General features: G+C 38.6%; 1 protein-coding gene across 5 annotated transcripts in view; it reads left to right on the top strand.

Annotated features, from left to right (window-relative positions):
• The window catches only part of CYP20A1 (cytochrome P450 family 20 subfamily A member 1), a 77,747-nt gene that overhangs the window by 27,137 nt on the left and 23,431 nt on the right, over positions 1-27,179 (top strand). For 4 of the 5 annotated variants that reach the window (XM_033859882.2, XM_019939090.3, XM_033859885.2 and 1 more), the window contains 6 exons: positions 527-694; positions 6,418-6,496; positions 17,695-17,810; positions 18,865-18,919; positions 21,853-21,973; positions 26,652-26,763. In XM_033859882.2, coding sequence (XP_033715773.1) covers positions 527-694; positions 6,418-6,496; positions 17,695-17,810; positions 18,865-18,919; positions 21,853-21,973; positions 26,652-26,763 — 651 coding nt within the window. The remainder of the gene's footprint in view (positions 1-526; positions 695-6,417; positions 6,497-17,694; positions 17,811-18,864; positions 18,920-21,852; positions 21,974-26,651; positions 26,764-27,179) is intronic. The other variant, XM_033859883.2, reaches the window with a different exon arrangement.

The raw sequence follows: 27,179 nt of genomic DNA, 5'->3' as shown, positions 1-27,179 counted from the left end.
TTTTTGTTTTATTTTTGTGGTACGTGGGCCTCTTACTGTTGTGGCCTCTCCCGTTGCGGAGCACAGGCTCCGGACGCGCAGGCTCAGCGGCCATGGCTCACGGGCCCAGCTGCTCCACGGCATGTGGGATCTTCCCGGACCGGGGTACAAACCCATGTCCCCTGCATCGGCAGGCAGACTCTCAACCACTGTGCCACCAGGGAAGCCCAAGACTTTAATATCTTAATTTCCTTTAGGTTTAAGGTTTTCCCAGCCTTTGAACATTTAACTTATATTTTCTGTTTTCACTGTTGTGGTTCTTTTGTTTTCCAAATCAGCCCTTTGACAGAATCTGAACCTAAACCATTAGGGATGTAATTATTGGTGGAGCCAGTGTTATTAGCCTGACAGGTCAGTAAACACCTGAATGTTTGCTGTGATTAAGGAGTTGAACTGTATACTCTATGAAATGAGTCTACTTGATGGATTTTTGTAAGATTTAGTAGGAGAAAATAGTAAATCATGGTGTTTTTCTGTTTTCTTTCAGCTTTCGGAAGAATTATTGGATAAGTGGCTCTCCTACCCAGAGTCCCAACATGTCCCGCTCTGCCAGCATATGCTTGGCTTTGCAATGAAGTCTGTTACGCAGATGGTAATGGGTAGTACATTTGAAGATGAACAAGAAGTCATTCGCTTCCAGAAGAATCATGGCACAGTAAGTCTAGGGCCAAATTTAAAATTACTCTTTCATCAAATTAGATAGTTGAATAATGTAGACTTTGCCTCTTAAGAAGAAGGTTTAAGATTCTGTAGTACAGAATTTCCTTGTTTGGGGCTAAAAACAATGCAAGAAGGTTAATTGTTCCCTTTTTTAAAAATTTAAGAATTACCTTTCTTTTTTCTTTCTTTCTTTCTTCTTTTATTTTGCAATATGCGGGCCTCTCACCGCTGTGGCCTCCCCTGTTGAGGAGCACAGGCTCCGGACACGCAGGCCCAGCAGCCGTGGCTCACGGGCCCAGCCGCTCTGCGGCATGTGGGATCTTCCCGGACCGGGGCACAAACCCACGTCCCCTGCATCGGCAGGCGGACTCTCAACCACTGTGCCACCAGGGAAGCCCAAGAATTACTTTTTTAAGCAGTTACTTTTTTAAAAAAATTTATGTATATTATTTATTTATTTTTGGCTGCGTTGGATCTTCATTGATGCTTGTGGGCTGTCTCTAGTTGAGAGAGCAGGGGCAACTCTTCTCTTCCTTGCGGTGCGCGGGCTTCTTCTTGTGGTGGCTCCTCTTGTTCTCTTGTTGAGCACGGGCTTTACGCGCATGGGCTTCAGTAGTTGTGGTGCACAGGCTTAGTTGCTCCGTGGCATGTGGGATCTTCACCAGGGATCAAACCCGTGTCCCCTGCATTGGCAGGCGGATTCTCGACCACTGCACCACCAGGGAGTCCCTAAGCAGTTACTTTTTGAAATTTAAAAAATGAATGACTAAAAAAAATTTTTCTTTTAATATGTAGCAAGTATGTCGGGAGTTCCCTGGTGGCCTAGCGGTTAGGATTTTGGGCTTTCACTGCTGTGGCCCAGGTTTAATCCCTGGTTGGGGAACTGAGATCCTGCAAGCCATGTGGCGTGGCAAAACACCCAAAACCAAGTGTGTTATAAAATAATACTAATTTCTAGAATAAAGAGAAAAACCATACTTAATAGAGACTACGTCCTATATAGAAAGAAATTAAAGTTGATGGAGTGTTAAAATACTAAAATGAATATGAAGAAAGGCTAATGCAGTTGAAAACAGGTTTACTGTTTGCCTTTTCTGAACTCACATATGGACTTTATTATTCTCTTTTTATCAGTCTCAACATTATATTACTTTATTTGTTTCAAATCATACTTAAGTCATTTACTTCACTGCATTTTGGATCTCTGAGAAATCACTTATTTTCTTCAAATCTATAAAAACAGGTTAAATAATATGTGTGTAAAACAAAATCACTAGGCACTGTGGCTTAACACTCTGTCACTGTTTAATATTATCATTTTTCCCTTTAAAATGGTTTTATTACTTGTGTTTGATGATTGAAAAATACACATTTCTTAGAAAACGTTCACATGTTCAGGAGCATAAAAATAAAAGTGGAAAAATCACTCTAATTCCCCTTCCTAGAGTAAACTACTCAGGTTACCCAGCTAAAACAAATTGGCTAAGGAATTCCTAAAATGTTTTCATATTTTAACGAAGAATCAATTTTTGACTCAGTTGTTGATATCTGATTTTTTTCATGTTGATGAGACAGCAGTTTTAAAACGGGACCTCCACTATTATTTCCAGAATTTTATTCTAAGCTGCTGATACCTATTCCTATTCTGCGTATTTTTATGCTGGCATTTTCTTTACCTTTCTTTCCTTAGAATTTCAAAGTAGAAATAATAATTTCAAACTTATAGAAAAGTTGCAGCTAGTACTAGGAACTCCCATAATATCCTTCGCCCAGGTTCACCAGTTGTTTACATTTTGCCCCATTTGCTTTTGTCATTCATTCTCTATCTATCCATCCATCCATCCATCCATCCCTCCTCTCCTTACCCAAACCATTTGAGAGTAAAGTAGACATTTTGCTTCTTTCCCCCTAAATACTTCAGTCTGTATATCCTAAAAACAAGGATATTCTTTCATATAGCAACAACATGGTTGTCAAACTTGGGAAATTTAGCATTCATACCATACTTTTATCCAGAGCCCATATTCAGATTTCTTTACTTTTAGTGGTCAAACCTCTTTAATGTGAAACAGTTTCTCAGCTTTTCTTTGTTTCTTGACCTTGACATTTTTTTTTAAGTACAGGATAATTATTTTGTAGACTGTTCCTCATTTGGGTTTGACTAGATTTAAATTACATATTTTTGGGTGTGACTAGATTCAAACTGTATATTTTTGGCAGCAATCTGGTATTTTCTTAACATTACTGGAAGTTGTCAAAGTTTTCAGACCATAAACATGACTTAAAATCCTGCCTTAAATGATCTTTAATTTCTGAAACAGCCCGGGGCTGCTGTTGTCCAGCCGTGCCACCAGGAGCACTAACCAGGTTGTGAATGCAGAGGCAGTGACAGCTGCACCATGACTGTTGCTTGGCTGACAGCACTTGGGAGATGTCGTCAGTCATAAGATGCATACCGCTTTCACAGGCGTTAACATGTGAAAAATGTTCACCTCACACCCAGCTGCATACTGTTTCTGAACTACCCTCCAAAAACATTGTCCCAGTTATTTTCCCACCAGCATTAGCGTGCTCTTTCCTTGTGCTTTTGACATTTAGAGTTATGTGTCTTTTAAATATCTGCCTATCTTGTAAGTAAAAAATGATTTTTTATGATTAAAATTTATAATTCTTTCATTGTTTGTGAGGTTAAACATTGTTTAATATTTTTGCTGAACAACTTGTGTTTCATCTTTTGTGGGATGCTTTCTCATGTCCTTCACCCATATTTCTATCAATGTGTTTTTCTTACTAATCTGTAAGAGCTTTTTATTTTTATCTCAATTTTCATTTGCTTTTACGTTTATTTATAGTGCTTTTAAATTTTTATTTATTTATTTTTTTAAAAGATTTTTTTGATGTGGACCATTTAAAAAGTCTTTACTGAATCTGTTACAATATTGCTTCTGTTTTATGTTTTGGTTTTTTGGCTGCGAGGCATGTGGGATCATAGCTCCCTGACCAGGGATCGAACCTGCACTCTCTGCATTGGAAGTCAAAGTGTTAACCACTGGGCCACCAGTGAAGTCCCCTATAGTGCTTTTTTAAAAAGACTTCTTTTTTAAGCAGTTTTAGGTTTACAGTAAAATTGGGAGGATGGTACAGAGATTTCCCATATACTCCCTGTTTCCACACATGCATAGTCTCCCCCATTATCAATATCATTCACTAGAATGGTGCATTTTTTGCCAAGGATGAACCTACATTGGACACATAATAATCACCCAGAGTCCATAGATTATGTAAGGGTTCACACTTGATGCCGTACATTCAATGGCTTTGGACAAATGTATAATGACATATATCCATCATTATAATATCGTCCCCCCCAGTCTCAGCAACCACTGATCTTTTTCTTGTATCCATAATTTTGCCTTTTCCAGAATATTGTATGACATTGGAATAATACAGTATATACCCTTAGATTGGCTTCTTTCACTTAGCAATATGTATTAATATTTAAGCTTCCTCCATGTCTTTTCTTTTTTAAAAAAAAAATATTTATTTATTTATTTGGCTGTGCTGGGTCTTAGCTGTGGCACCTGGGATCTTTGTTGTGCCATGTGGGATCTTTCGTTGCGGAGCGTGGGTTCTTTGTTGTGGTATGCGGGCTCAGTAGTTGCGGTGCATGGGCTCTAGAGCACCTGGGCTCAGTAGGTGGGGCACGCGGTCTTAGTTGCCCTGCAGCATGTGGGAACTTAGTTCCCCGATGAGGAATCGAACCCACGTCCCTTGCATTGGAAGGCAGATTCTTAAGCAGTGGACCACCAGGGCATTCCCCCTCCATGTCTTTTCATGGTTCTTTTAGCTGGATAGTATTCCATTGTGTATACCACAGTTTATTCATTCACCTGCTAAGGGGCCTCTTGGTTGCTTACAAGTTTTGGCAATTATGAATAAAGCTGCCATAAATATCTTGTGGAGGTTTTTGTATCAACATAAATTTCCAGCTTCTTTGGGTAAATACTAAGGAGTATGATTGCTGGATCATATTGAAAGAGTATTTTTTGTTTTGTAAGAAACTGTGTTTGAGGATTCCATGGATATATCCTCTAGATCACACCTTCTTTCCTAAGCCAAAACCAGTATATTATCAGTAGTAAGCCTGTCAAAGGCATTCTTCATTTCTGTTACAGTGTTTTTGATCTCTAGTTTTTTTTTGTTGTTGTTCTTTCTTAGGATTTTCATCTCTCTGCTTACATTGCCTACCTGTTCTTGCATGCTGTCTACTTTATCCTTTACTTAAGGATCATTTAGAGCCCTTAGCCTATTACCCTTTAGAGCCTTTAGCAATTAATCATAGTTGTTCTAGATTCCTGATCTGATAATTCCAAGATTCCTGCCATTCTGATGCTCGGTTTGTTTCTTCAAATTGTGTTTTTTGCCTTTTGGTATGGCTCGTAACTTTTTCTTGATAGCCAGACATGACGTACTGTGTAAAAGAAACTAGTGTATATAGGCCTTTAGCAGTGTGGTGGTGAGGTGTGGAGAAAGGGGAAGCGTTCCATAATCCTGTGATTAGGTCTGTCTTTTAGTGAGCCTATGCATTTGGACTGTGAACTTCAGTAGTTGTGGCGCGTGGGCTTCAGTAGTTGTGGCACGCGGGCTTCAGTAGTTGTGGCACACGGGCTTCAGTAGTTGTGGCTAATGGGCTTTAGAGCGCAGGCTCAGTAGTTGTGGCGTACGAGCCTAGTTGCTCCATGGCTTGTGGGATCTTCCTGGACCAGGGCTCGAACCCGTGTCCCCTGCATTGGCAGGCGGATTCTTAACCACTGTGCTACCAGGGAAGCCCTACATTACTTTTAATAGTTTAATTTTTTACATTGAAATAATCTGAAAGGCATATCTTTGTAAGATAAGACTTGAGGACTCTTAACTCTATTAATAATTTAAAAAATATTTAGCATTGATTAATAAGTGTTTTGTCCTTTCCCAGGTTCTTTCAGAACTTTTGAATTATAAACAATTTTTTTAAGGGCTAATTATCCAATTTTGAAATAATTGGAAGCCTATTCTGTTGTTTACCCTCTCTAAACCTTAGACTAATTTTTAACCTTTTTCTGGATCTCAGCCAAACCTTATCAGTATTGCAGGTGAAGTAAAAATTTGGAATTCTGGATGAATTTTACTTATCCACTGGTGCCATTATAATAAAAAATTGAGAATTGACTCTACTGCAATGTTCTTTTCCTCCCTGTGCATATACTTCTTTGAAATTCAGGAAGGGAACTTTTTTTTTTTTTTGCGGTTCACGGGCCTTTCACTGTTGTGGCCTCTCCCATTGCGGAGCACAGGCTCCAAACACGCAGGCTCAGCGGCCATGGCTCACGGGCCCAGCCGCTCTGCGCCATGTGGGATCTTCCCGGACCAGGACACAAACCCATGTCCCCTGCATCGGCAGGCGGACTCTCAACCACTGCGCCACCAGGGAAGCCCGGAAGGGAACTTTTGACTTTCTAATTATAATTAGTTTGGAAGTACTTTGAATGAAATTATTAAAATATATTTGTGCCCTATCCTTAAAGACTATGGAGTAAATGATTATGCAGCCCACTTGAAAAGGAGAGTTTAATTAACAGTTCTGTTAGTGAGACAGGTTCTCCAGCTGTTAGCTTAGATTGCTTGATATGATTTGGAAAATTTACATATTAGGTAATAGATATGTTTTCCTATTTTCAGGTTTGGTCGGAGATTGGAAAAGGCTTTCTAGATGGATCACTTGATAAAAGTACAACTCGGAAAAAACAATATGAAGATGGTAAGTTTTATCACTATTAATTTTTAGTAAGGACTAAAGGAAATGTGCCCTAATTTTAATACGGCTATGTCTGATTTATGAACTTATAGGTCATGTATATTTTCTTTCTTTATTTATTTATATTTTTAATCTTTATTGGAGTATAATTGCTTTCCAATGGTGTGTTAGTTTCTGCTTTATAACAAAGTGAATCAGTTATACATATACATATGTTTCCATATTCTTCCCTCTTGCGTCTCACTCCCTCCCACCCTCCCTATCCCACCGCTCCAGGCAGTCAAAAAGCAAAGAGCTGATCTCCCTGTGCTATGCAGATGCTTCCCACTAGCTATCTACCTTACGTTTGATAGTGTATATATGTCCATACCTCTCTCTCACTTTGTCACAGCTTACCCTTCCCCCTCCCCATATCCTCAAGTCCATTCTCTAGTAGGTCTGTGTCTTTATTCCTGTCTTACCCCTGGGTACTTCATGACATTTTTTTTTCTTAAATTCCATATATATGTGTTAGCATACGGTATTTGTCTTTCTCTTTCTGACTTACTTCACTCTGTATGACAGACTCTAGTTCCATCCACCTCACTACAGATAACTCGGTTTCATTTCTTTTTATGCCTGGGTAATATTCCACTGTATATATGTGCAACATCTTCTTTATCCATTCATCTGTCAATGGACATTTAGGTTGCTTCCATGTCCTGGCTATTGTAAATAGAGCTGCAATGCACATTGTGGTACATGACTCTTTTTGAATTATGGTTTTCTCAGGGTAAATGCCCAGGAGTGGGATTGCTGGGTCATATGGTAGTTCTATTTATAGTTTTTTAAGGAACCTCCATACTGTTCTCCACAGTGGCTGTATCAATTTACATTCCCACCAACAGTGCAAGAGTGTTCCTTTTTCTCCACACCCTCTCCAGCATTTATTGTTTCTAGAGTTTTTGATGATGGCCATTCTGACTGGTGTGAGATGATATCTCATTGTAGTTTTTTTTTTTTTTTTTTTTGTGGTACGCGGGCCTCTCAGTGTTGTGGTCTCTCCCGTTGAGGAGCACAGGCTCTGGGCGCGCAGGCTCAGCGGCCATGGCTCACAGGCCCAGCTGCTCCGTGGCATGTGGGATTTTCCCAGGCCAGGGCACGAACCCGTGTCCCCTGCATTGGCAGGTGGACACTCAACCACTGCGCCACCAGGGAAGCCCCTCATTGTAGTTTTGATTTGCATTTCTCTAATGATTAATGATGTTGAGCATTCTTTCACGTGTTTGTTGGCAGTCTGTATATCTTCTTTGGAGAAATGTCTATTTAGGTCTTCTGCCCATTTTTGGATTGGGTTGTTTGTTTTTTTGTTATTGAGCTGCATGAGCTGCTTATAAATTTTGGAGATTAATCCTTTGTCAGTTGCTTCATTTGCAAATAGTTTCTCCCATTCTGAGGGTTGTCTTTTGTTCTTGTTTATGGTTTCCTTTGCTGTGCAAAAGCTTTGAAGTTTCATTAGGTCCCATTTGTTTATTTTTGTTTTTATTTCCATTTCTCTAGCAGGTGGGTCAAAAAGGATGTTGCTGTGATTTATGTCATAGCGTGTTCTGTCTATGTTTTCCTCTAAGAGTTTGATAGTTTCTGGCCTTACATTTAGGTCTTTAATCCATTTTGAGCTTATTTTTGTGTATGGTGTTAGGGAGTGATCTAATCTCATACTTTTACATGTACCTGTCCAGTTTTCCCAGCACCACTTCTTGAAGAGGCTGTTCTTTCTCCACTGTACGTTCCTGCCTCCTTTATCAAAGGTAAAGTGACCATATGTGCGTGGGTTTATCTCTGGGCTTTCTATGCTGTTCCATTGATCTGTCTTTCTGTTTTTGTGCCAGCACCATACTGTCTTGATTACTGTAGCTTTGTAGTATAGTCTGAAGTCAGGGAGCCTGATTCCTCCAGCTCCGTTCTTCGTTCTCAAGATTGCTTTGGCTATTCGGGGTCTTTTGTGTTTCCATACAAATTGTGAAATTTTTTGTTCTAGTTCTGTGAAAAATGCCGGTGGTAGTTTGATAGGGATTGCATTGAATCTGTAGATTGCTTTGGGTAGTAGAGTCATTTTCACAATGTTGATTCTTCCAATCTAAGAACATGGTATATCTCTCCATCTATTTGTATTATGTTTAATTTCTTTCATCAGTGTCTTATAATTTTCTGCATCCCGGTCTTTTGTCTCCTTAGGTATGTTTATTCTTAGATATTTTATTCTTTTTGTTGCAGTGGTAAATGGGAGTGTTTTCTTGATTTCACTTTCAGATTTTTCATCATTAGTGTATAGGAATGCCAGAGATTTCTGTGCATTAATTTTTTATCCTGCTACTTTACCAAATTCATTGATTAGCTCTAGTAGTTTTCTGGTAGCATCTTTAGGATTCTCTATGTATAGTATCATGTCATGTGCAAAGAGTGACAGCTTTACTCTTCTTTTCCAATTTGGATTCCTTTTATTTCCTTTTCTTCTCTGGTTGCTGTGGCTAAAACTTCCAAAACTATGTTGAATAAGAGTGGTGAGAGTGGGCAACCTTGTCTTGTTCCTGATCTTAGTGGAAATGCTTTTAGTTTTTCACCATTGAGGATGATGTTGGCTGTGGGTTTGTCATATATGGCCTTTATTATGTTGAGGAAAGTTCCATCTATGCCTACTTTCTGCAGGATTTTTATCATAAATGGGTGTTGAATTTTGTTGAAAGCTTTCTCTGCATCTGTTGAGATTATCATATGGTTTTTCTCCTTCAGTTTGTTAATATGATGTATCACATTGATTGATTTGTGTATATTGAAGAATCCTTGCATTCCTGGAATACACCCCACTTGATCATGGTGTATGATCGGTTTAATGTGCTGCTAGATTCTGTTTGCTAGTATTTTGTTGAGGATTTTTACATCTATGTTCATCAGTGATATTGGCCTGTAGTTTTCCTTCTTTGTGACATCCTTGTCTGGTTTTGGTATCAGGGTGATGGTGGCCTCGTAGAATGAGTTTGGGAGTGTTCCTCCCTCTGCTATATTTTGGAAGAGTTTGAGAAGGATAGATGTTAGCTGTTCTCTAAATGTTTGATAGAATTCGCCTGTGAAGCCATCTGGTCCTGGGCTTTTGTTCGTTGGAAGATTCTTAATCACAGTTTCAATTTCAGTGCTTGTGATTGGTCTGTTCATATTTTCTATTTCTTCCTGATTCAGTCTTGGCAGGTTGTGCATTTCCAAGAATTTGTCCATTTCTTCCAGGTTGTCCATTTTATTGGCATAGAGTTGCTTGTAGTAATCTCTCATGATCTTTTGTATTTCTGCAGTGTCAGTTGTTACTTCTCCTTTTTCATTTCTAATTCTACTGATTTGAGTCTTCTCCGTTTTTTTCTTGATAAGTCTGGCTAATGGTTTATCAATTTTGTTTATCTTCTCAAAGAATCAGCTTTTAGTTTTATTGAGCTTTGCTATTTTTTCCTTCATTTCTTTTTCATTTATTTCTGATCTGATGTTTATGATTTCTTTCTTTCTGCTAACTTTGGGGTTTTTTTGTTCTTCTTTCTCTAGTTGCTTTAGGTGCAAGGTTAGGTTGTTTATTCGAGATGTTTCCTGTTTCTTAAGGTAGGATTGTATTGCTATAAACTTCCCTCTTAGAACTGCTTTTGCTGCATCCCATAGGTTTTGGGTCGTCGTGTCTCCATTGTCAGTTGTTTCTAGGTATTTTTTGATTTCCTCTTTGATTTCTTCAGTGATCACTTCGTTGTTAAGTAGTGTATTGTTTAGCCTCCATGTGTTTGTATATTTTACAGATCTTTTCCTGTAATTGATATCTAGTCTCATAGCATTGTGGTCAGAAAGATACTTGATACAATTTCAATTTTCTTAAATTTACCAAGGCTTGATTTGTGACCCAAGATATGATCTATACTGGAGAATGTTCCATGAGCACTTGTGAAAAACATGTATTTTGTTGTTTTTGGATGGAATGTCCTATAAATATCAATTAAGTCCCTCTTGTTTAATGTATCATCTAAAGCTTGTGTTTCCTTATTTATTTTCATTTTGGATGATCTGTCCATTGGTGAAAGTGGGGTGTTAAAGTCCCTTACTATGAATGTGTTACTGTCGATTTCCCCTTTTATGGCTGTTACTATTTGCCTTATGTATTGAGGTGCTCCGATGTTGGGTGCACAAATATTTACAATTGTTATATCTTCTTCTTGGATCGATCCGTTGATCATTATGTAGTGTCCTTCTTTGTCTCTTCTAATAGTCTTTATTTTAAAGTCTATTTTGTCTGATATGAGAATGCTACTCCAACTTTCTTTTGGTTTCCATTTGCATGAAATATCTTTTTCCATCCCCTTACTTTCAGTCTGTATGTGTCTCTAGGTCTGAAGTTGGTCTCTTGTAGACAGCAAAGATATGGGTCTTGTTTTTGTATCCATTCAGCCAATCTGTTTCTTTTGGTGTGAGCATTTAGTCCATTTACATTTAAGGTAATTATCGACATGTATGTTCCTATTCCCATTTTCTTAGCTGTTTTGGGTTCATTATTGTAGGTCTTTTCCTTCTCTTGTGTTTCTTGCCTAGAGAAGTTCCTTTAGCAGTTGTTGTTAAGCTGGTTTGGTGGTGCTGAACTCTCTCAGCTTTTGCTTGTCTGTAAAGGTTTTAATTTCTCCATCAAATCTGAATGAGATCCTTGCTGGGTAGAGTAATCTTGGTTGCAGGTTTTTCTCCTTCATCACTTTAAGTATGTCCTGCCACTCCCTTCTGGCTTGCAGAGTTTCTGCTGAAAGATCAGCTGTTAACCTTATGGGGATTCACTTGTGTGTTATTTGTTGTTTTTCCCTTGCTGCTTTTAATATGTTTTCTTTGTATTTAATTTTTGACAGTTTTGATTAACATGTGTCTTGGCGTATTTCTCCTTGGATTTATCCTGTATGGGACTCTCTGTGCTTCCTGGACATGATTAACAATTTCCTTTCCCATATTATGGAATTTTCAACTATAATCTCTTCAAATATTTTCTCAGTCCCTTTCTTTTTCTCTTGTTCTTCTGGAACCCCTATAATTCGAATGTTGGTGTGTTTAATGTTGTCCCAGAGGTCTCTGAGACTGTCCTCAGTTCTTTTCATTCCTTTTTCTTTATTCTGCTCTGCAGTAGTTATTTCCAGTATTTTATCTTCCAGGTCACTTATCTGTTTTTCTGCCTCAGTTATTCTGCTATTGATCCCATCTAGAGTATTTTTAATTTCATTTATTGTGTTGTTCATCGTTGTTTGTTTCGTCTTTAGTTCTTCTAGGTCCTTGTTAAATGTTTCTTGCATTTCGTCTATTCTATTTCCAAGATTTTGGATCATCTTTACTATCATTATTCTGAATTCTTTTTCAGGTAGACTGCCTAATTCCTCTTCATTTGTTAGGTCCGGTGGGTTTTTATCTTGCTCCTTCATCTGCTATGTATTTTTCTGTCATCTCATTTTGCTTATCTTACTGTGTTTGGGGTCTCCTTTTTGCAGGCTGAAGGTTCGTAGTTCCCGTTGTTTTTGGTGTCTGTCCCCAGTGGCTAAAGCTGGTTCAGTGGGTTGTGTAGGCTTCCTGGTGGAGGGGACTAGTGCCTGTGTTCTGGTGGATGAGGCTGGATCTTGTCTTTCTGGTGGGCAGGTCCACGTCTGGTGGTGTGTTTTGGGGTGTCTGTGGACTTATGATTTTAGGCAGCCTCTCTGCTAATGCATGGGGTTGTGTTCCTGTCTTGCTAGTTGTTTGGCATAGGATGTCCAGCACTGTAGCTTGCTGGTCGTTGAGTGAAGCTGGGTGCTGGTGTTGAGATGGAGATCTCTGGGAGATTCTCGCCCTTTTATATTATGTGGAGTTGGGAGGTCTGTTGTGGACCAGTGTCCTGACGTTGGCTCTCCCACCTCAGAGGCACAGCACCGACTCCTGGCTGCAGCATCCACATGGCTCAGAGTAAAAGGGAAAGAAGATAAAGTACAATAAATAAAGTAATTTAAAATATAATAAAGTTATTAAAATAAAATAAATAATTATTAAGAGAAAAACTTTTTTTAAAAACGGATGGATAGAACCCTTGGACAAGTGGTGGAAGCAAAGCTATACAGACATAGTCTCACACAGGAGCATACACATACACACTCACAAAAAGAGGAAAAGGGGAAAAAATCATAAATCTTGCTCTCAAAGTCCACCTCCTCAGTTTGGGATGATTCCTTGTGTATTCATGTATTCCACAGATGCAGGGTACATGAAGTTGATTGTGGAGCTTTAATCCGCTGTTTCTGAGGCTGCTGGGAGAGATTTCCCTTTCTCTTCTTTGTTTTCACAGCTCCCAGGGGCTCAGCTTTGGATTTGGACATGCCTCTGCGTGTAGGTTGCAGGAGGGCATCTGTTCTTCGCTCAGACAGGACGGGGTTAAAGGAGCTGCTGATTCGGCGGCTCTGGCTTACTCAGGCCGCGGGGAGGGAGGGGTACGGAGTACGGGACGAGCCTGCATTGGCAGAGGCCGGCCTGACGTTGCACCAGCCTGAGGCGCACCGTGCGTTCTCCCAGGGAAGTTGTCCCTGTATCCTGGGACCTTGGCGGTGGCGGGCTGCACAGGCTCCCCGGAAGGGGGAGTGTTTATAGTGACCTGTGCTCGCACACAGGCTTCTTGGTGGCGGCAGCAGCAGCCTTAGCGTCTCATGCCAGTCTCTGGGGTCCGCGCTTTTAGCTGCAGCTCGCGCCCGTCTCTGGAGTTCCTTTAAGCAGCGCTCTTAATCCCCTCTCCTCACGCAGCAGGAAACAGAGGGAAGAAAAAGTCTCTTGCCTCTTTGGGAGCTCCAGACTTTTCCCCGGACTCCCTGCTGGCTAGCTGGGGCGCACTAACCCCCTGCAGGCTGTGTTCACACCGCCAATCCCAGTCCTCTCCTGGCGCTCCAACCGAAGCCGGAGCCTCAACTCGCAGCCCCGCCCTCCCTGGAGGGTGAGCAGACAAGCCTCTCAGTCTGGTGAGTGCCGGTCGGCACCGATCCTCTGTACGGGAATCTCTCTGCTTTGCCGTCCACACCCCTGTTGCCGTGCTCTCCTCCGTGGTTCCGAAGCTTCCCCCTGAGCCACCCGCAGTCTCCGCCCGCGAAGGGGCTCCTAGTGTGTGGAAACCTTTCCTCCTTCTCTGCTCCCTCCCACTGGTGCAGGTCCCGTCCCTATCTTTTTGTCTGTTTATTCTTTTTTCTTTTGCCCTACCCAGGTACATGGGGGGTGTTTTGCCTTTTGGGAGGTGTGAGGTCTTCTGCCAGCGTTCAGTAGGTGTTCTGTAGGAGTTGTTCCACGTGTAGATGTATTTCTGGTGTATATGTGGGGAGGAAGGTGATCTTCGTGTCTTACTCTTCCGCCATCTTCCCGGCCCTTTATGTTTTTTTCCTACATTTCCTATTGTGAAAGTTTTTCTTAAAAGAAAGGAAAAAGCAGTGAATTAGTAAATTAACTCTAGCACTCACTGCAGAATGAGGGTGCTGGAGAGCTGGTATAGCCTACAGGATTAATGGAAAGTGTCAGGGGTACAATCCTGGGAAAGTAATTTAAAAATACAAGTTAAGAGTCGTAAATGAGTGAAATTATCTAAAATAAGAAAATGTTCATGAATTTTTTTGTAATGCTATTTCTACAAGTAGAAAACCGAAAAAACTAAATATACAACAATATAGGAATTTTTAAGGAAATAATATCAACATGATAAATCTGTAAGAAATGTAGCAACATAAAAATATTCTTGGCCATTATAACATTGAGTAAAGATATTTTCAAAACTATTTAGCATTGGTTACAACTTTATAAAATCTACACAGAAAAATAGCAATTTTAGTTTAAGATGGCCCCCAACGTGTGCCCTCCTTTTTTTTCTTTTTTTTTTTTTTTTGTGGTACGCGGGCCTCTCACTGTTGTGGCCTCTCCCGTTGCGGAGCACAGGCTCCGGACGCGCAGGCTCAGCGGCCATGGCTCACGGGGCCAGCTACTCCGCGGCATGTGGGATCTTCCCGGACCGGGGCACGAACCCGTGTCCGCTGCATCGGCAGGCGGACTCTCAACCACTGCGCCACTAGGGAAGCCCCCCTTTTTTCTTTTGTATTATATCTTCTGTCAGTAATTTAATGATTGTTATCCTTTAATATGTTTAGTCTGAGCTGCTGCAATTTTTGTTTTGGAAGTAAGCAGGGCAAATTAAAATACATAGGCTGTATTGGAATAATGGATTATTTTTCATGGATAATAGTATTGCTTCCCAAGATTCTCTTCCTTCATTCTTTCAACAAATATTTATTGAGGCCTGTATGTGCTAGGCACTATTCTATGTATGTATAGGAGACAAAAAATCCGTGTCCCCGGGCTTCCCTGGTGGCGCAGTGGTTGAGAGTCCGCCTGCCGAGGCAGGGGACACGGGTTCGTGCCCCGGTCCAGGAAGATCCCACATGCGGCGAAGCAGCTGGGCCCATGAGCCATGGCTGCTGAGCCTGCGCCTCCGGAGCCTGTGCTCTGCAACGGGAGAGGCCACAACAGTGAGAGGCCCGTGTACGGCAAAAAAAAAAAAAAAAAAAAAAAAAAAATCCCTGTCCTCTTGGGGTTTACCATTCTGGTGATTCTTTCAGTTCCAGCGTAAGTCTAGAAAAGCCAATTTAATGGACACGTTTCCTGCTATCTGCTAGTCTACCATTCTGACTATCTTGATGGATGCATTTGGATTAATTACCCTTAATAAAAAATGTATTTTACAAATATTGGTTTTAATTTATATAAAAGGAAAATTAATAATTTATATTCTTTGATTCTAAATAAAAGTAGATTGTCTAGTATGATACGCTCCTTGAACTGTAACATGGGCATATATCAAATTTGAGCTTTTATTGAAAATGATTATGTTTTGGTATTTATATGAGTGGAAACTCATGGCTGGGTCACTTCTTCTGTTTTAAGTAAGTAATTCTCAACCTGGTCTGTACATTAGAATCACTTTGGGAACTTAGAACAAAACAAAAAATATTGAAGATCAGGCCCCACCCTAAATCAGTTTATTCAGAATATGGGGTAGAGGTGCTTTGGTTGTCAGATCTTTTTTTTTTTTTTTTTTAATAAAAGCTCTCCAGATTATCCTCATGTACTTGTAGGATAGAGAATGTACAGCAGTAGTTCCCAAACTTTGCTACACATTGAATCTTTTAAACTTTTTTGAAGCTTGACTTTCGCTCCTGAACATTCAGATTTAATTGGTACAAGGTGTGGTTTATATTTTATGATTTGTTTTTTAAAAAAGCTTCCTACGTGATTGTAACGTAAGCAAAGTTTGTGAACCATTGCAGTACAGTGTTAACAATTTCTCATTTTAATCACTAACGTGTTACTAGACTCCTTCAATTCTATAAATAATGAAGATCTAGAATATCCTGGTATGTTTTTCGTCCTGGGGAGGTGTCAGTGAACAAAACAAACAAAAATTCCTCTCCTTGTGGCACCACATTCTAGTGGCAAGAGGCAGATGAGAACCTGAATAAGTAAACTGAATAGTGTGTTAAAAGATGAAAGTTACTATGGAGAAAATTAAATCAGCAAGGGGGATAGGAAGTGCTAGGGGTGGGGAGATTATTAGGAAAGGCCTCACCAAGATTAGGTGACTTGAGCAAACACTTGCAAGAGATAAGGAAACCAGTCCATGCAGATCATGTGTATATCCACGACAAGTAGTTGCAAAATCCTTGAGGTAGGATTCTTCCTGATATATTTGAGGTACATCAGGGAGCTGTATGCCCGGAGTGAAATGAGTCAGAAGAAAAATAGAAGGAAATGAGACCAGAAAGATTGGGGGGATGGAACAGATTTTGTCTGGCTTAGGTGTGACTAGGTTGCTACTATGAGATAGGAAGAAGCCACTGGAAGATTTTGAGCAGAATTATGAATCTGAGTTATATTTTTAAAGGATTACTCTGGCTGCTGTCATAAAGCGGCTCAGAGCAGAAGCAGGGAGACTAATTAGGGGGCTACTGCAATGAACCAGGCAAGAAAAATAATTTGGCTTGGACTAGGTGACGGGTAGCAGAAAATACAAAATTTTTTAAAAAAGAGTAAGAGAGATTAATTCTGTATTTTGAAGGTTAGAGCCACCAATATTGACTGCCAGATTAGATATGGGGTATAAGAGAGAAGGAGACACCAGAGTTTTAGGCCTGAGTAATTGGAAAATGAAGTTAATAGGAAATAAGATGGGACAGACTGTAGAAAGATCCAGTTTTGAGGCGAAAGAGCACGACTTCAGTTTTGGATATGTTTATGTTTAGTATGCTTCAGACGTCGAAGTGGAGATGTTGAGTTGATTGTCAGTTATATGAAACTGAAGTTCAGGGGAAAGAGATCCTAAATGGAAATATAAATTTGGAAGTGTTCAGTACATAGATTGTACTTAAAGCTTTGAGAATGGTGACCACCAAGGTAATGAATATAAATAGAAAAAGAGGAGAGGTCCAAGAAAAGAGATCCCTGACCTTGGGCATTCCGTCATTAAGAAATTTGAGAGGTGAGAAGGAATCGACAAAGGATACTGAGAATGAGCTGGCAGTAAAGTGGGAGGAAAGTGTGGAGTGTGGAATGTGGAATCCTAGGAGCCAAATGAAAAAGTTCTTCCTACAGAGTAAGTGACCAGCATCAGATGCTATGATAGGTCAAGTAAGATGGGGCCTGAGAAATCTGTGGATAATTTTCTTGATAGTTGGATTAATCTTCCAAATGTCAGAAGTTTACTTTTCTGATTATTTCACATCTGTTTCAGTCTCTAAATGAGTGCTGATTTGGGAGAACAATGGAGTTAAGAGGACAGAATTTAGAAGGAAGGTGAATAATACCAGGGGAGGGATATATGTGTAAAAGGCCTTTAAGGGGCTAGCATTGTTCTATTTCTCGACCTGGGTGTTTGATTTACAGTTGTTTGTTAAATTGTGCGTGTATGTTTTATTCACTTTTTGGTGTATGTGTTAAATTTAGCAAAAAGAAGAAAAGTAAGTGGATGAGTTTAAACATAAATTAGCTTTTAAAGCATTATTGGTTACTACTTTTAACTTTGAAAGTTTTATTCTTCACATAGGAACATTGTAGAGATACAGAAAAATGTTCAATCCTCACAAATGCTTATATTCTAAAATCTTTTCTTGTTTTTCTTCTCTAAGCCCTTATGCAACTGGAATCTATTTTAAAGAAAATCATAAAAGAACGAAAAGGAAGGAACTTCAGTGAACATATTTTCATTGACTCCTTAGTACAGGGGGACCTTAATGACCAACAGGTGATGTAATTGTTAAATGTTTATCAAACAAAAGATAATCAGACATGTATAGAGTGTGCTTTTTATCCACTTTAATTAACCCAGACTCCCTCCTAGAATTCAATGGCTTTTTTCTTTTTTTTTTTTTTTTGTGGTACGCGGGCCTCTCACTGTTGTGGCCTCTCCTGTTGCGGAGCACAGGCTCCGGACGTGCAGGCTCAGCAGCCATGGCTCACGGGCCCAGCCGCTCCGCGGCATGTGGGATCTTCCTGGACCGGGGCACGAACCTGTGTCCCCTGCATCGGCAGGCGGACTCTCAACCACTGCGCCACCAGGGAAGCCCCTTTTTTCTTTTTTATTGTACATCATCCAGAAATAGTATTTAGTATTTAGTCTCCTGTTATTTAGTTCTTTGAAGCAACTATATAGTATTTAATATTTGAGTAAGCAAATATCGAACCAAAGTTCTCTGACTGTAAAAGAGGAGGACTTGGATAAGCCTGTACTGACTAAGGCTGCTCTGCCTACATTACCAGGTGTGGCAGCTTGGCTTGTTCCCAGTGTGTCTGTCACCCCGGCACACCACTGGGATATTGTGTGTTTGTGGTGTTGTCAGGCAAAGGACAGGAGTGGAGCTGTTACTGCCACACCTACCTCTTCAGTGTAGGAATCTTCTGCCCTACTCTATGCATGCAAGTGCTCATAGACAAAAGCGGTTTTCTGGGTGTGTGTGCGTGCAGAAATTATATCAGGATCCAGGACAGTGGCAGGCTCTTCACTGTTCCTGAGTCTTCGTTCTGCTCTAGGCCAAGCTAGAACAATAGCACTGAACCAGTTTGTTTGATGTATCATGAGCCAGTAATATTACTGGGTAAGTGTTCACTGTATCAAAAATGCAGTGCAGTGTTTCGGTTGGTTTTTTTATTATATAGATTTTCTTTAAGTGAAAACCTCATAAAGAAATAACATGTTTTCCCTTTCCTTAACTCCCATTTTGTATTCTAGGTGATTTTACTAGGGCCTAATATAGGCCACCTTACATTTCACACTTTCTAAACTTAGTTTTGTTTCCTAGATCCTAGAAGACAGTATGATATTTTCTCTGGCCAGTTGCATAATAACTGCAAAATGTAAGTATAAATTGATTTCTGTTTGAGATAGGTTATAAAATATACAAGGATAAAGCTATTCTAAAATAAAGGAAACACTGTTTGCAAGACCTCTTTATAATTTCCCTTCGTTCTTCTTTTTTTATTCTTGTTTGAAAGGCTTGATTCACACAGGCACCTTTTTTTTTTTTTAAACCCCAGATGCTCTGTGCCACCTCTGAACATTGCCATAAATTTCTTGACACAGTTTATGGATTGTGAATTCTAGTTAGTGCCTTTAAAATGAACTGCTGTTGACACCTTTCCAGCCAGAGCTGTGAGCTTTTCAGTTTCCTGCTGTGGCTTTTCACTTTGTTTTCAATCTAGTCTGCTATTATTAAGACCTACCAGCAGAGGATATAGGCCACAGAAATCATGATTTAAAAAGAACTCTTCTCTTGGTGGAATAGAAGGTGATTATTATTTAAAATTCTAAAATGGGTGATATATTTCTAGTTTCCTTTCTGGTTTTTAGTTTATCAGACTACCATTTGTTTATACAGTATTTGTAAAAATTTGTATATCCATAAAAATATACTGACATAAAATGCTAAAGGAGATATTAAAACATCAGTTTAAAATCTAAAGAATTTATGTTAACTTGAAGGATTTCACTCACAACTCTTTCAGTTTAAGAAAATTTTAAAAAGGATGAGTATAAATGTAAACTTCCTGTATTTCTTCTTTGTAAAATTTTTGATATCTAGACATGTCCAGATATTATAGATTAAATGGAATTTAGGTAAGCATGTGTCAGATATAATGTATCAAACCTTTTAAATACTTGTTTAAAAATTTATTACATTAAAATATATCTTTGCTGAAGACCTTCAAAAAATCTGAATCATTTATACTCTGGATACCATAAAAAGTGACCATTTCCAAGGTTGATTTAATATTTTAATCTTTTTTGCAGTTTTTAGGGGGAATTTTCAGAGTATTGCTATTTCTTTGCATGTGGGTTGGTTATTTTTTAAGGCACCTCTGAAATTTTGAGAGTCAAGATCGGCAGGAAACCTTAATTAAAGTCCCTCCTCTGCGACTTAGCAAGTCTTAGCCTAGAGCAAGATACTGAACTCTGCATTTCTTTCCTTTTCTAAAATAAGGGTGACCTCCAAGGTATCTTTCAACTATAAAATGGTGTCTTGATTCAATAGTATAATTAAAGAACATTAAGTGGCTTAAAATCCCATTTTAAAGCTATCCCCTCTGTCATACTCTTTAATAGAGTTGTACAAAAGAACCAATGTTTGAGGTTATTAAGTGTATACAGTTAAATTAATTTTAAGTGATAATCTAGTCAATCAGTGTATATGAGTGCCTACTGTATGCAAATACTTGTGCTAAATCTTTCAATATTATATATTACTACATATTGTTGTAAAATTGCATACATGTACATATTGTACACTGTCCACATAAGTTTTCATATCACTTGTGAAATAGAAATTCTGCAGTTCACTCAAAAGCCATAATAAAGAAACATATGTAGGAAAAAGTTAAAGTCCGCTACTCCTATGTGTTTTATGAACTCTGGGTGTGAGTAATATCGAAATAATTGAGCATGAGGTAGCTGTTGATTTTATTGATAATATTTAGTGCAGAAAGTGAATTACGTATTTTCCAGGCATTGGAATTGGATGATAAGTGACTTAGGCGAACATTTAAAAAAATTAACTTTGAGATAAATTTAAGCCAGCCCTTTAGCTCAGGAAAGAGATAATTAATAAGCAGAAGTAGAAATTATTAAATGCATTTTAAGAAGTACTTGACATAGAAAATGTAGAGCTGTACATAGAGTACATATCAAGCATAGTCTAGGGAAAGAGATATTATGTGTCTGGATGGTTCCATTTGAACAGTTGTAATCCCAGTGGATTCCTAAAGGGAATATAACTACTGTTTCCTCTGTTTTATGTTCATCATGTAATTAATTTTCTTACCTTTTGATTTCCCCAGTGATTATAATCCATAGCCATTTTAAGCAAAAGTAAGCCATAAGCTAGTGATCTTCCAGTGTTGATGTTCATCAAAGTAATTGTGGTATTTGTTAGAAATATAGAACCCTGGACCACACCCTAAACCTACTGAGTCAGGATCTGTGGATGGTGGGGTTGTGCCATCAGCAACCTCCCAGAAGAGTTTTGAGAACCACTGTCCTAAGCAATAATCGGTCTCAGTTCTTGAACCAGTGTATCTACCTTTACAAGTAAAAATTTAGAGTAATGATTTGTAGGTAAATCTCCTGCTACTTTGATTTGTATGAATCATTTAATTAAAGCTCCTGAGGAAATTGATAAATCAATTTTTTTTTTTTTTTTTTTTTTTTTGCGGTACACGGGCCTCTCACTGTTGTGGCCTCTCCCGTTGCGGAGCACAGGCTCCGGACGCGCAGGCCCATCAGCCATGGCTCACGGTCCCAGCCGCTCCGCGGCATGTGGGATCTTCCCGAACCGGGGCACGAACCCATGTCCCCTGCGTCTGCAGGCGGACTCCTAACCACTGCGCCACCAGGGAAGCCCAGATAAATCAATTTTTTGATTTTACAAGGTCGATTGAACCAAACAGTTCATCACAGTTACCAACATTTAACACTTCCCCAGATGTGAAGTTTATTTATTATCATTACTATTTTATCTAAGGTAAAATGTATTAAGTGCCTTTGATTACTTGCCAGTTTTAAGAAAGAAATCTAGATTTCACTATCTCTTTTTGGGAATATTCTGTAAATATTCATGTTCTGTTCAATGAAGTACAAATCTTGTGAACAGTCTTGTTTTATCTTTTGGTAGCATTTATGTATCTTTTGTATCAGAAAAAAGGAAAATACCAAAAAATTATAAATTTGTTTCTTATTCTGCACCCAAACTATGAATTAGCTGCTTTCATTGTTATTAATATAAATTTTCGCTTAGTGTGTACCTGGGCAGTCTGTTTTTTAACCACCTATGAAGAAGTTCAGAAAAAACTATATGAAGAGATAGACCAAGTTTTTGGGAAGGGACCTGTAACTCCAGAGAACATTGAGGAGCTCAGGTAAGAACACAATAAGAGGAAAGAGGAGATCATTAAAGGGTAAATTTGAGTTGGTTTATCTAATTTAAAGCTAATGCTAATATCTAGGAAAGCTTTATATTTTTACAGGACTTAAAGTATTTACATACAGATTTTAATGGATAACTTAACTTGCTTTTTAAAATCTTAAGGTACTTTTGGGAAACCTTTACATGAGCCTGTATAAAATAGTATCAGTGGGCTTCCCTGGTGGCACAGTGGTTGAGAGTCCTCCTGCCAATGCAGGGGACACGGGTTCGTGCCCCGGTCCAGGAGGATCCCACATGCCCTGGAGCGGCTGGGCCCGTGAGCCATGGCCGCTGAGCCTGTGCGTCCGGAGCCTGTGCTCCGCAGCGGGAGAGGCCACAACAGTGAGAGGCACACATACCGCAAAAAAAAAAAAAAAAAAAAAAAAATTAGTATCAGTGATATCTAATAAGTGGAACATCCACACCTTGTTGGTACAAATGCAGGATGGTACAGTTCTGTTAGAAAACAATGTGGCAGGATCTTATGAAGTTAAACATACCATATGACTCAGCAGTTCTCCTAGGCATTTACCCGAGAGAAATGAAAACATATGTCAGACAGAGACCTGTATGCAAACATGTATAGTAATACTATTTATGATAGCAAAAACTGGAAGTAGTCCAAATGTTCATCAACTGGTAAATAGATAAATTGTGTTATATATATACAAGGAAATGTTACCAAGTAACGAAAAGTAACACAATATCAATACACACAACAACACGGATAAATCTCTTTATGCTAAGTAAAAAAAAAAATCAAACACAAAAACTGCCTACAATACGTTTTATTGAGGTGAAATTCTAGAAAAAGCAAAACTATTGTGATAGAAAGTAGATCAGTGGTTACCTGGGGCCAGAAATGGGGAGGGGATCAATTACAAAGGATCATGAGGAAAGTTTTTTAGGGTGAGGGAAATGCTCTGTATCTTTCTTGTGGTTATGTTCACACAATTATATACTATTACTAAAATTCATCAAACTGTACAGGTAAAATAGATACTTTTTTTTTTTGCGGTACGCGGGCTTCTCACTGTGTGGCCTCTCCCGTTGCGGAGCACAGGCTCCGGGCGCGCAGGCTCAGCGGCTATGGCTCACGGGCCTAGCCACTCCGCGGCGTGTGGGATCTTCCCGGACCGGGACACGAACCCGTGTCCCCTGCATCGGCAAGCGGACTCTCAACCACTGCGCCACCAGGGTAGCCCCTAGATACTTTTTTTTATATGTAAGTGATACCTTAATTAAAAAGATTTTTAAAAATAACAGCTGTGACTTCTTAGGGGGTTGGAAGTCTGAGACTGGGTAGCAAGCACCCTTACCTTGGATCATCTTTCAACTATAGAAAAGAAGATAGGGATACAGCCATTGGAAAGAACTCGAAGCTATGGGTTTCACAGGGAGACTTTTGTTACCAATTCTTTAAAATGTAGGACGCTTTATTACAATTTTAAAAGTAATACATACTTGTTTTTTTAATTTATTTTTTAAATTTTTTAACATTTATTGGAGTATAATTGCTTTACAATGGTGTGTTAGTTTCTGCTTTATAACAGAGTGAATCAGCTATACATATATCCCCATATCTCTTCCCTTTACATCTCCCTCCCTCCCACATACTTGTTTTTTGAAGTTTTTATAATACAGAAGTGTATGAAGTGGAAGGTGAATGTCCTTTGTAAAAGAGATAATAATTGTTAACTATCTGTATTGTTTTTCCAGACTTTTTCTATGCATATATACATATGTATTTAACACAAAAAAATTAAAACCATTTAAAAATACAAAACATGTAACTCTTCTGTAAATTCCATTTTTTCTCTAAGTGTGCTGTGGACAGTGTTCCTATACGTAGTAACTCCACATCCAGTCAGTGACTAAGTTCTGTTGATTTTGCTTTCCAAATAACATTTAGTTGGAAGTTTAGTTTTAGTTCTTTCCATTGCCCCCACTGCCTAGAGCACCATCAACTTGTCTGGGATATTTCAACAGCCTTGGATTTGCTTCCCTCCTATGCATTCTCCAGATTGCTGTTGGAGCCTGTGACTGTACACTGTAATCGCTTCAACTACTTTAAAAATACACATAACCTGTGACCAATCCCAAACCAACAATCTCTTGGCATCAGAAATTTTCAGAAGCTTCTCAGGTGATTCTAATGTGTAGCCAAAGTTGAGAATCACTGTGCTAGTCATCTTTCTATATCTGGGGAGTCATATCTGATCAGACTCCCCGACTTAACATCCTTCAGTGACTTCTGGTTGCCCTTAAGATAAAATTTAAACTCACCAGCTTAGCTTATAAGGCATTTCAGGAGCTAGGCCTTGCATTCCTCTCCCACCTTATCTCATTACTTGTGTCTCTTCATACCCTTGGATTCAGCTGTATCGAAATTCTTTTGTTTCTTCAAATGTAAAGCACTCTTTTTTATCTTCTGGCTTTTGTCGAGATTCTCTCTTCCTGCCTTCTCTAGCTAACTCCAGTTTTTTCTGCAGGTCTCAGCCTAAGTGTTTATTTCTCTGCAAAGTCCTTTCTCTAGTTAGGTGCTCTTGCCATGTGTCCCCTAACACCCTGAACTTCCTTTATCATAACAGTTACTGTGCCCTTTTTTTTTTTTTTACTTCTTTTACTTTATGGCCACAGAGGAAGTAGAGGTTAAAGAGAGGCTGGAGAGAACTATTATAAAATTCCAATTAATATCATCAGATAATTTGTGAGCTGTTGTATTTACTGAAACCAGAACAGAACAATCAGAGAAATTTCTGGAATGGAGCAACTCCACTAGTAATTTCAAAGCCTTCCTGACTATAGCACCCTAAATAAGAAGCCGTGTTTCTAGGAATACGCTCAACTGGTTGTGCAGAAGAGCCATGTTAAACTAAACTGAGGAGATCTGACATTGACTTCTTTGCCATCCATCATTTTTAATCAACTTTATTGAAGTATAATTTACATATGATAAACTACATTTATTTTATACTCTGCCTTTTTTTCTTTGTATTTACGTTTTTAATATACTGTGGCTTTTTAATTGTTCATTCTTGATGTCCCTTCCTCCGTCCCTTCCCCTGCCAAGTAGACTTTGAAATTCTTTGAGGGTATCTGTCTCGTTCACTGTTGTAGCTCAATATCTAATGCAGTGCTTCTAATGTAGTAGGTACCCAAAAAATATTTGTTCAAAGAGGAAAGGATGTTTCCTCTTGTTTTTGTTGCTTTTAGAAATTACAAAAATCAGCATTCCTATGCTTACATCTTTGCTGATATTTCTGATTGTTTCTATTAATAAGGTTCAACTGGCATTTACTATGGATCCAACTCGTTATTTTTAATGGATGCATAGTATTGGATTGTATGAGATTATTATTTAAGAGTATATGCAATAGTGTAGTGTTTACGATTAGGGGCTATGGAGTAACAGACTTGGGTTTGCATCCTACCAATACCACTTACCTGCAGTACACTTTTAAACAATTGCCTCATTTTTAAAATCTGTAAAATTAAAAACTAATAGCATCCATGAGCTTCTTATAAGGATTAAATGAGATACTGCATAGAAAGTAACAGAACTGGCTCATAGCAAGATTTCAATACATTTTAACTTTTATTCTCATTGGGAGGCACACTTCATATTTTCATATATATTGCCAAGTTATCCTTCAGAAAGGTTGTACCAATTTATACTTCCACCAACTGAATATGAATGTCCTTTTCCTTATTTTTTGTTAGTGTTTGTCTGTGACAGTACTCTTGTTCATCTTTGCTAATCTGGCAGGTAAAAAAATTCGCTTTGATTGGCAATCTTTCCATTGTTAATGAGGTTGAGTATCATTTCTTAGGTTTCCAGGCCATTTGCATTTTTTCTTTGTTTTCGTGGTTTGCTTTTTATATTTTCTGTCTATATTTCTATTGGGGTATTTGATCATTTTAATTATGAATTTTTAAAGAGCTTTGATGCATTAAGGATATATTTACTGTAAATATTTTTCCTTCTTAGCTTTTAATTTTACTTATGATGATTGCAAGTATGAAAAAAAAACTTCCATAGTCATATCATTCAATATTTGTGTTTTTCTTTATGGTATCCTTCATTGTTTCAGTATTTTTATAATTTTTAAGTAGAAAAGTCTTTTATTAAAATTTTTATTAAATCCTTTATTAAAAATAAAAGACGTTGGGGGCTTCCCTGGTGGCGCAGTGGTTGAGAGTCCGCCTGCTGATGCAGGGGACATGGGTTTGTGCCCCGGTCCGGGAAGATCCCACATGCTGCGGAGCAGCTAGGCCCGTGAGCCATAGCCGCTGAGCCTGCGCTCTGCAACGGGAGAGGCCACAACAGTAAGAGGCCCGCGTACCGCAAAGAAAAAAAAAAAAGGCGTTTCTACTCAAAAATTTTAAAAATATTGTTTCGAGTTTTCTTCTGGTACTTTTAAAGTTGTTTTTATTTGTTTAAATCCTTACTCAACCTGGACTTTATATACGTCTAATATATAATATATTTTAAGCAAATAAGAATTATGATATGACTATTTCAAATTAGGAAGGTTATGAAAATTGTTGAATGACACTTTAAAATGTATATACATTTCAAACTGCCTCTCCCAAAATAAAGATCTTCAAAAACAAATTTTTTTAAACAGGTATTGTCGGCAAGTACTTTGTGAAACTGTTCGGACTGCCACACTGACGCCAGTTTCTGCCCGGCTTCAAGATATTGAAGGAAAAATTGACAAATTTATCATTCCTAGGGAGGTAGGAAACATTTGGTATACTTAACCCATTCAGTTATTCTTTTCAACTCTGTTAGTGTGTGTTTTTAAATTTTATTGTTTAAAGTGTCCAAAAAATGTTGCCTATTATTAAATCAAAGACACGTGTTTTAAATGACAAAATAATATGTGCTTGTTTTAAAGTTCAAACAATATAAAAGAAAGGCTCATTTCTCCACACGTACTACTGTGAATAGTTTAGTGTTTATTTTGTAGGTCTTTTTCTGTATATATGTATTACTCTGTGTGTATATACATGTATACGTATGTATTTTTAAAACCAAATTCATATGTGAAAGAGTACTCTGTGTATTCTTTAATTTTCTTTTATTGAGTGTACCATGGCAATCGATACAACTGGCACTTACTGTGGATCCAACTCGTTATTTTTAATGGACG

The sequence above is a fragment of the Tursiops truncatus genome, chromosome 7 (assembly GCF_011762595.2).
Source record: "Tursiops truncatus isolate mTurTru1 chromosome 7, mTurTru1.mat.Y, whole genome shotgun sequence".
NCBI classification, from domain to species: domain Eukaryota; kingdom Metazoa; phylum Chordata; class Mammalia; order Artiodactyla; family Delphinidae; genus Tursiops; species Tursiops truncatus.
The sequence above is the reverse complement of the archived record's forward strand: the minus strand, read 5'-3'. Positions and strand labels throughout refer to the sequence as shown.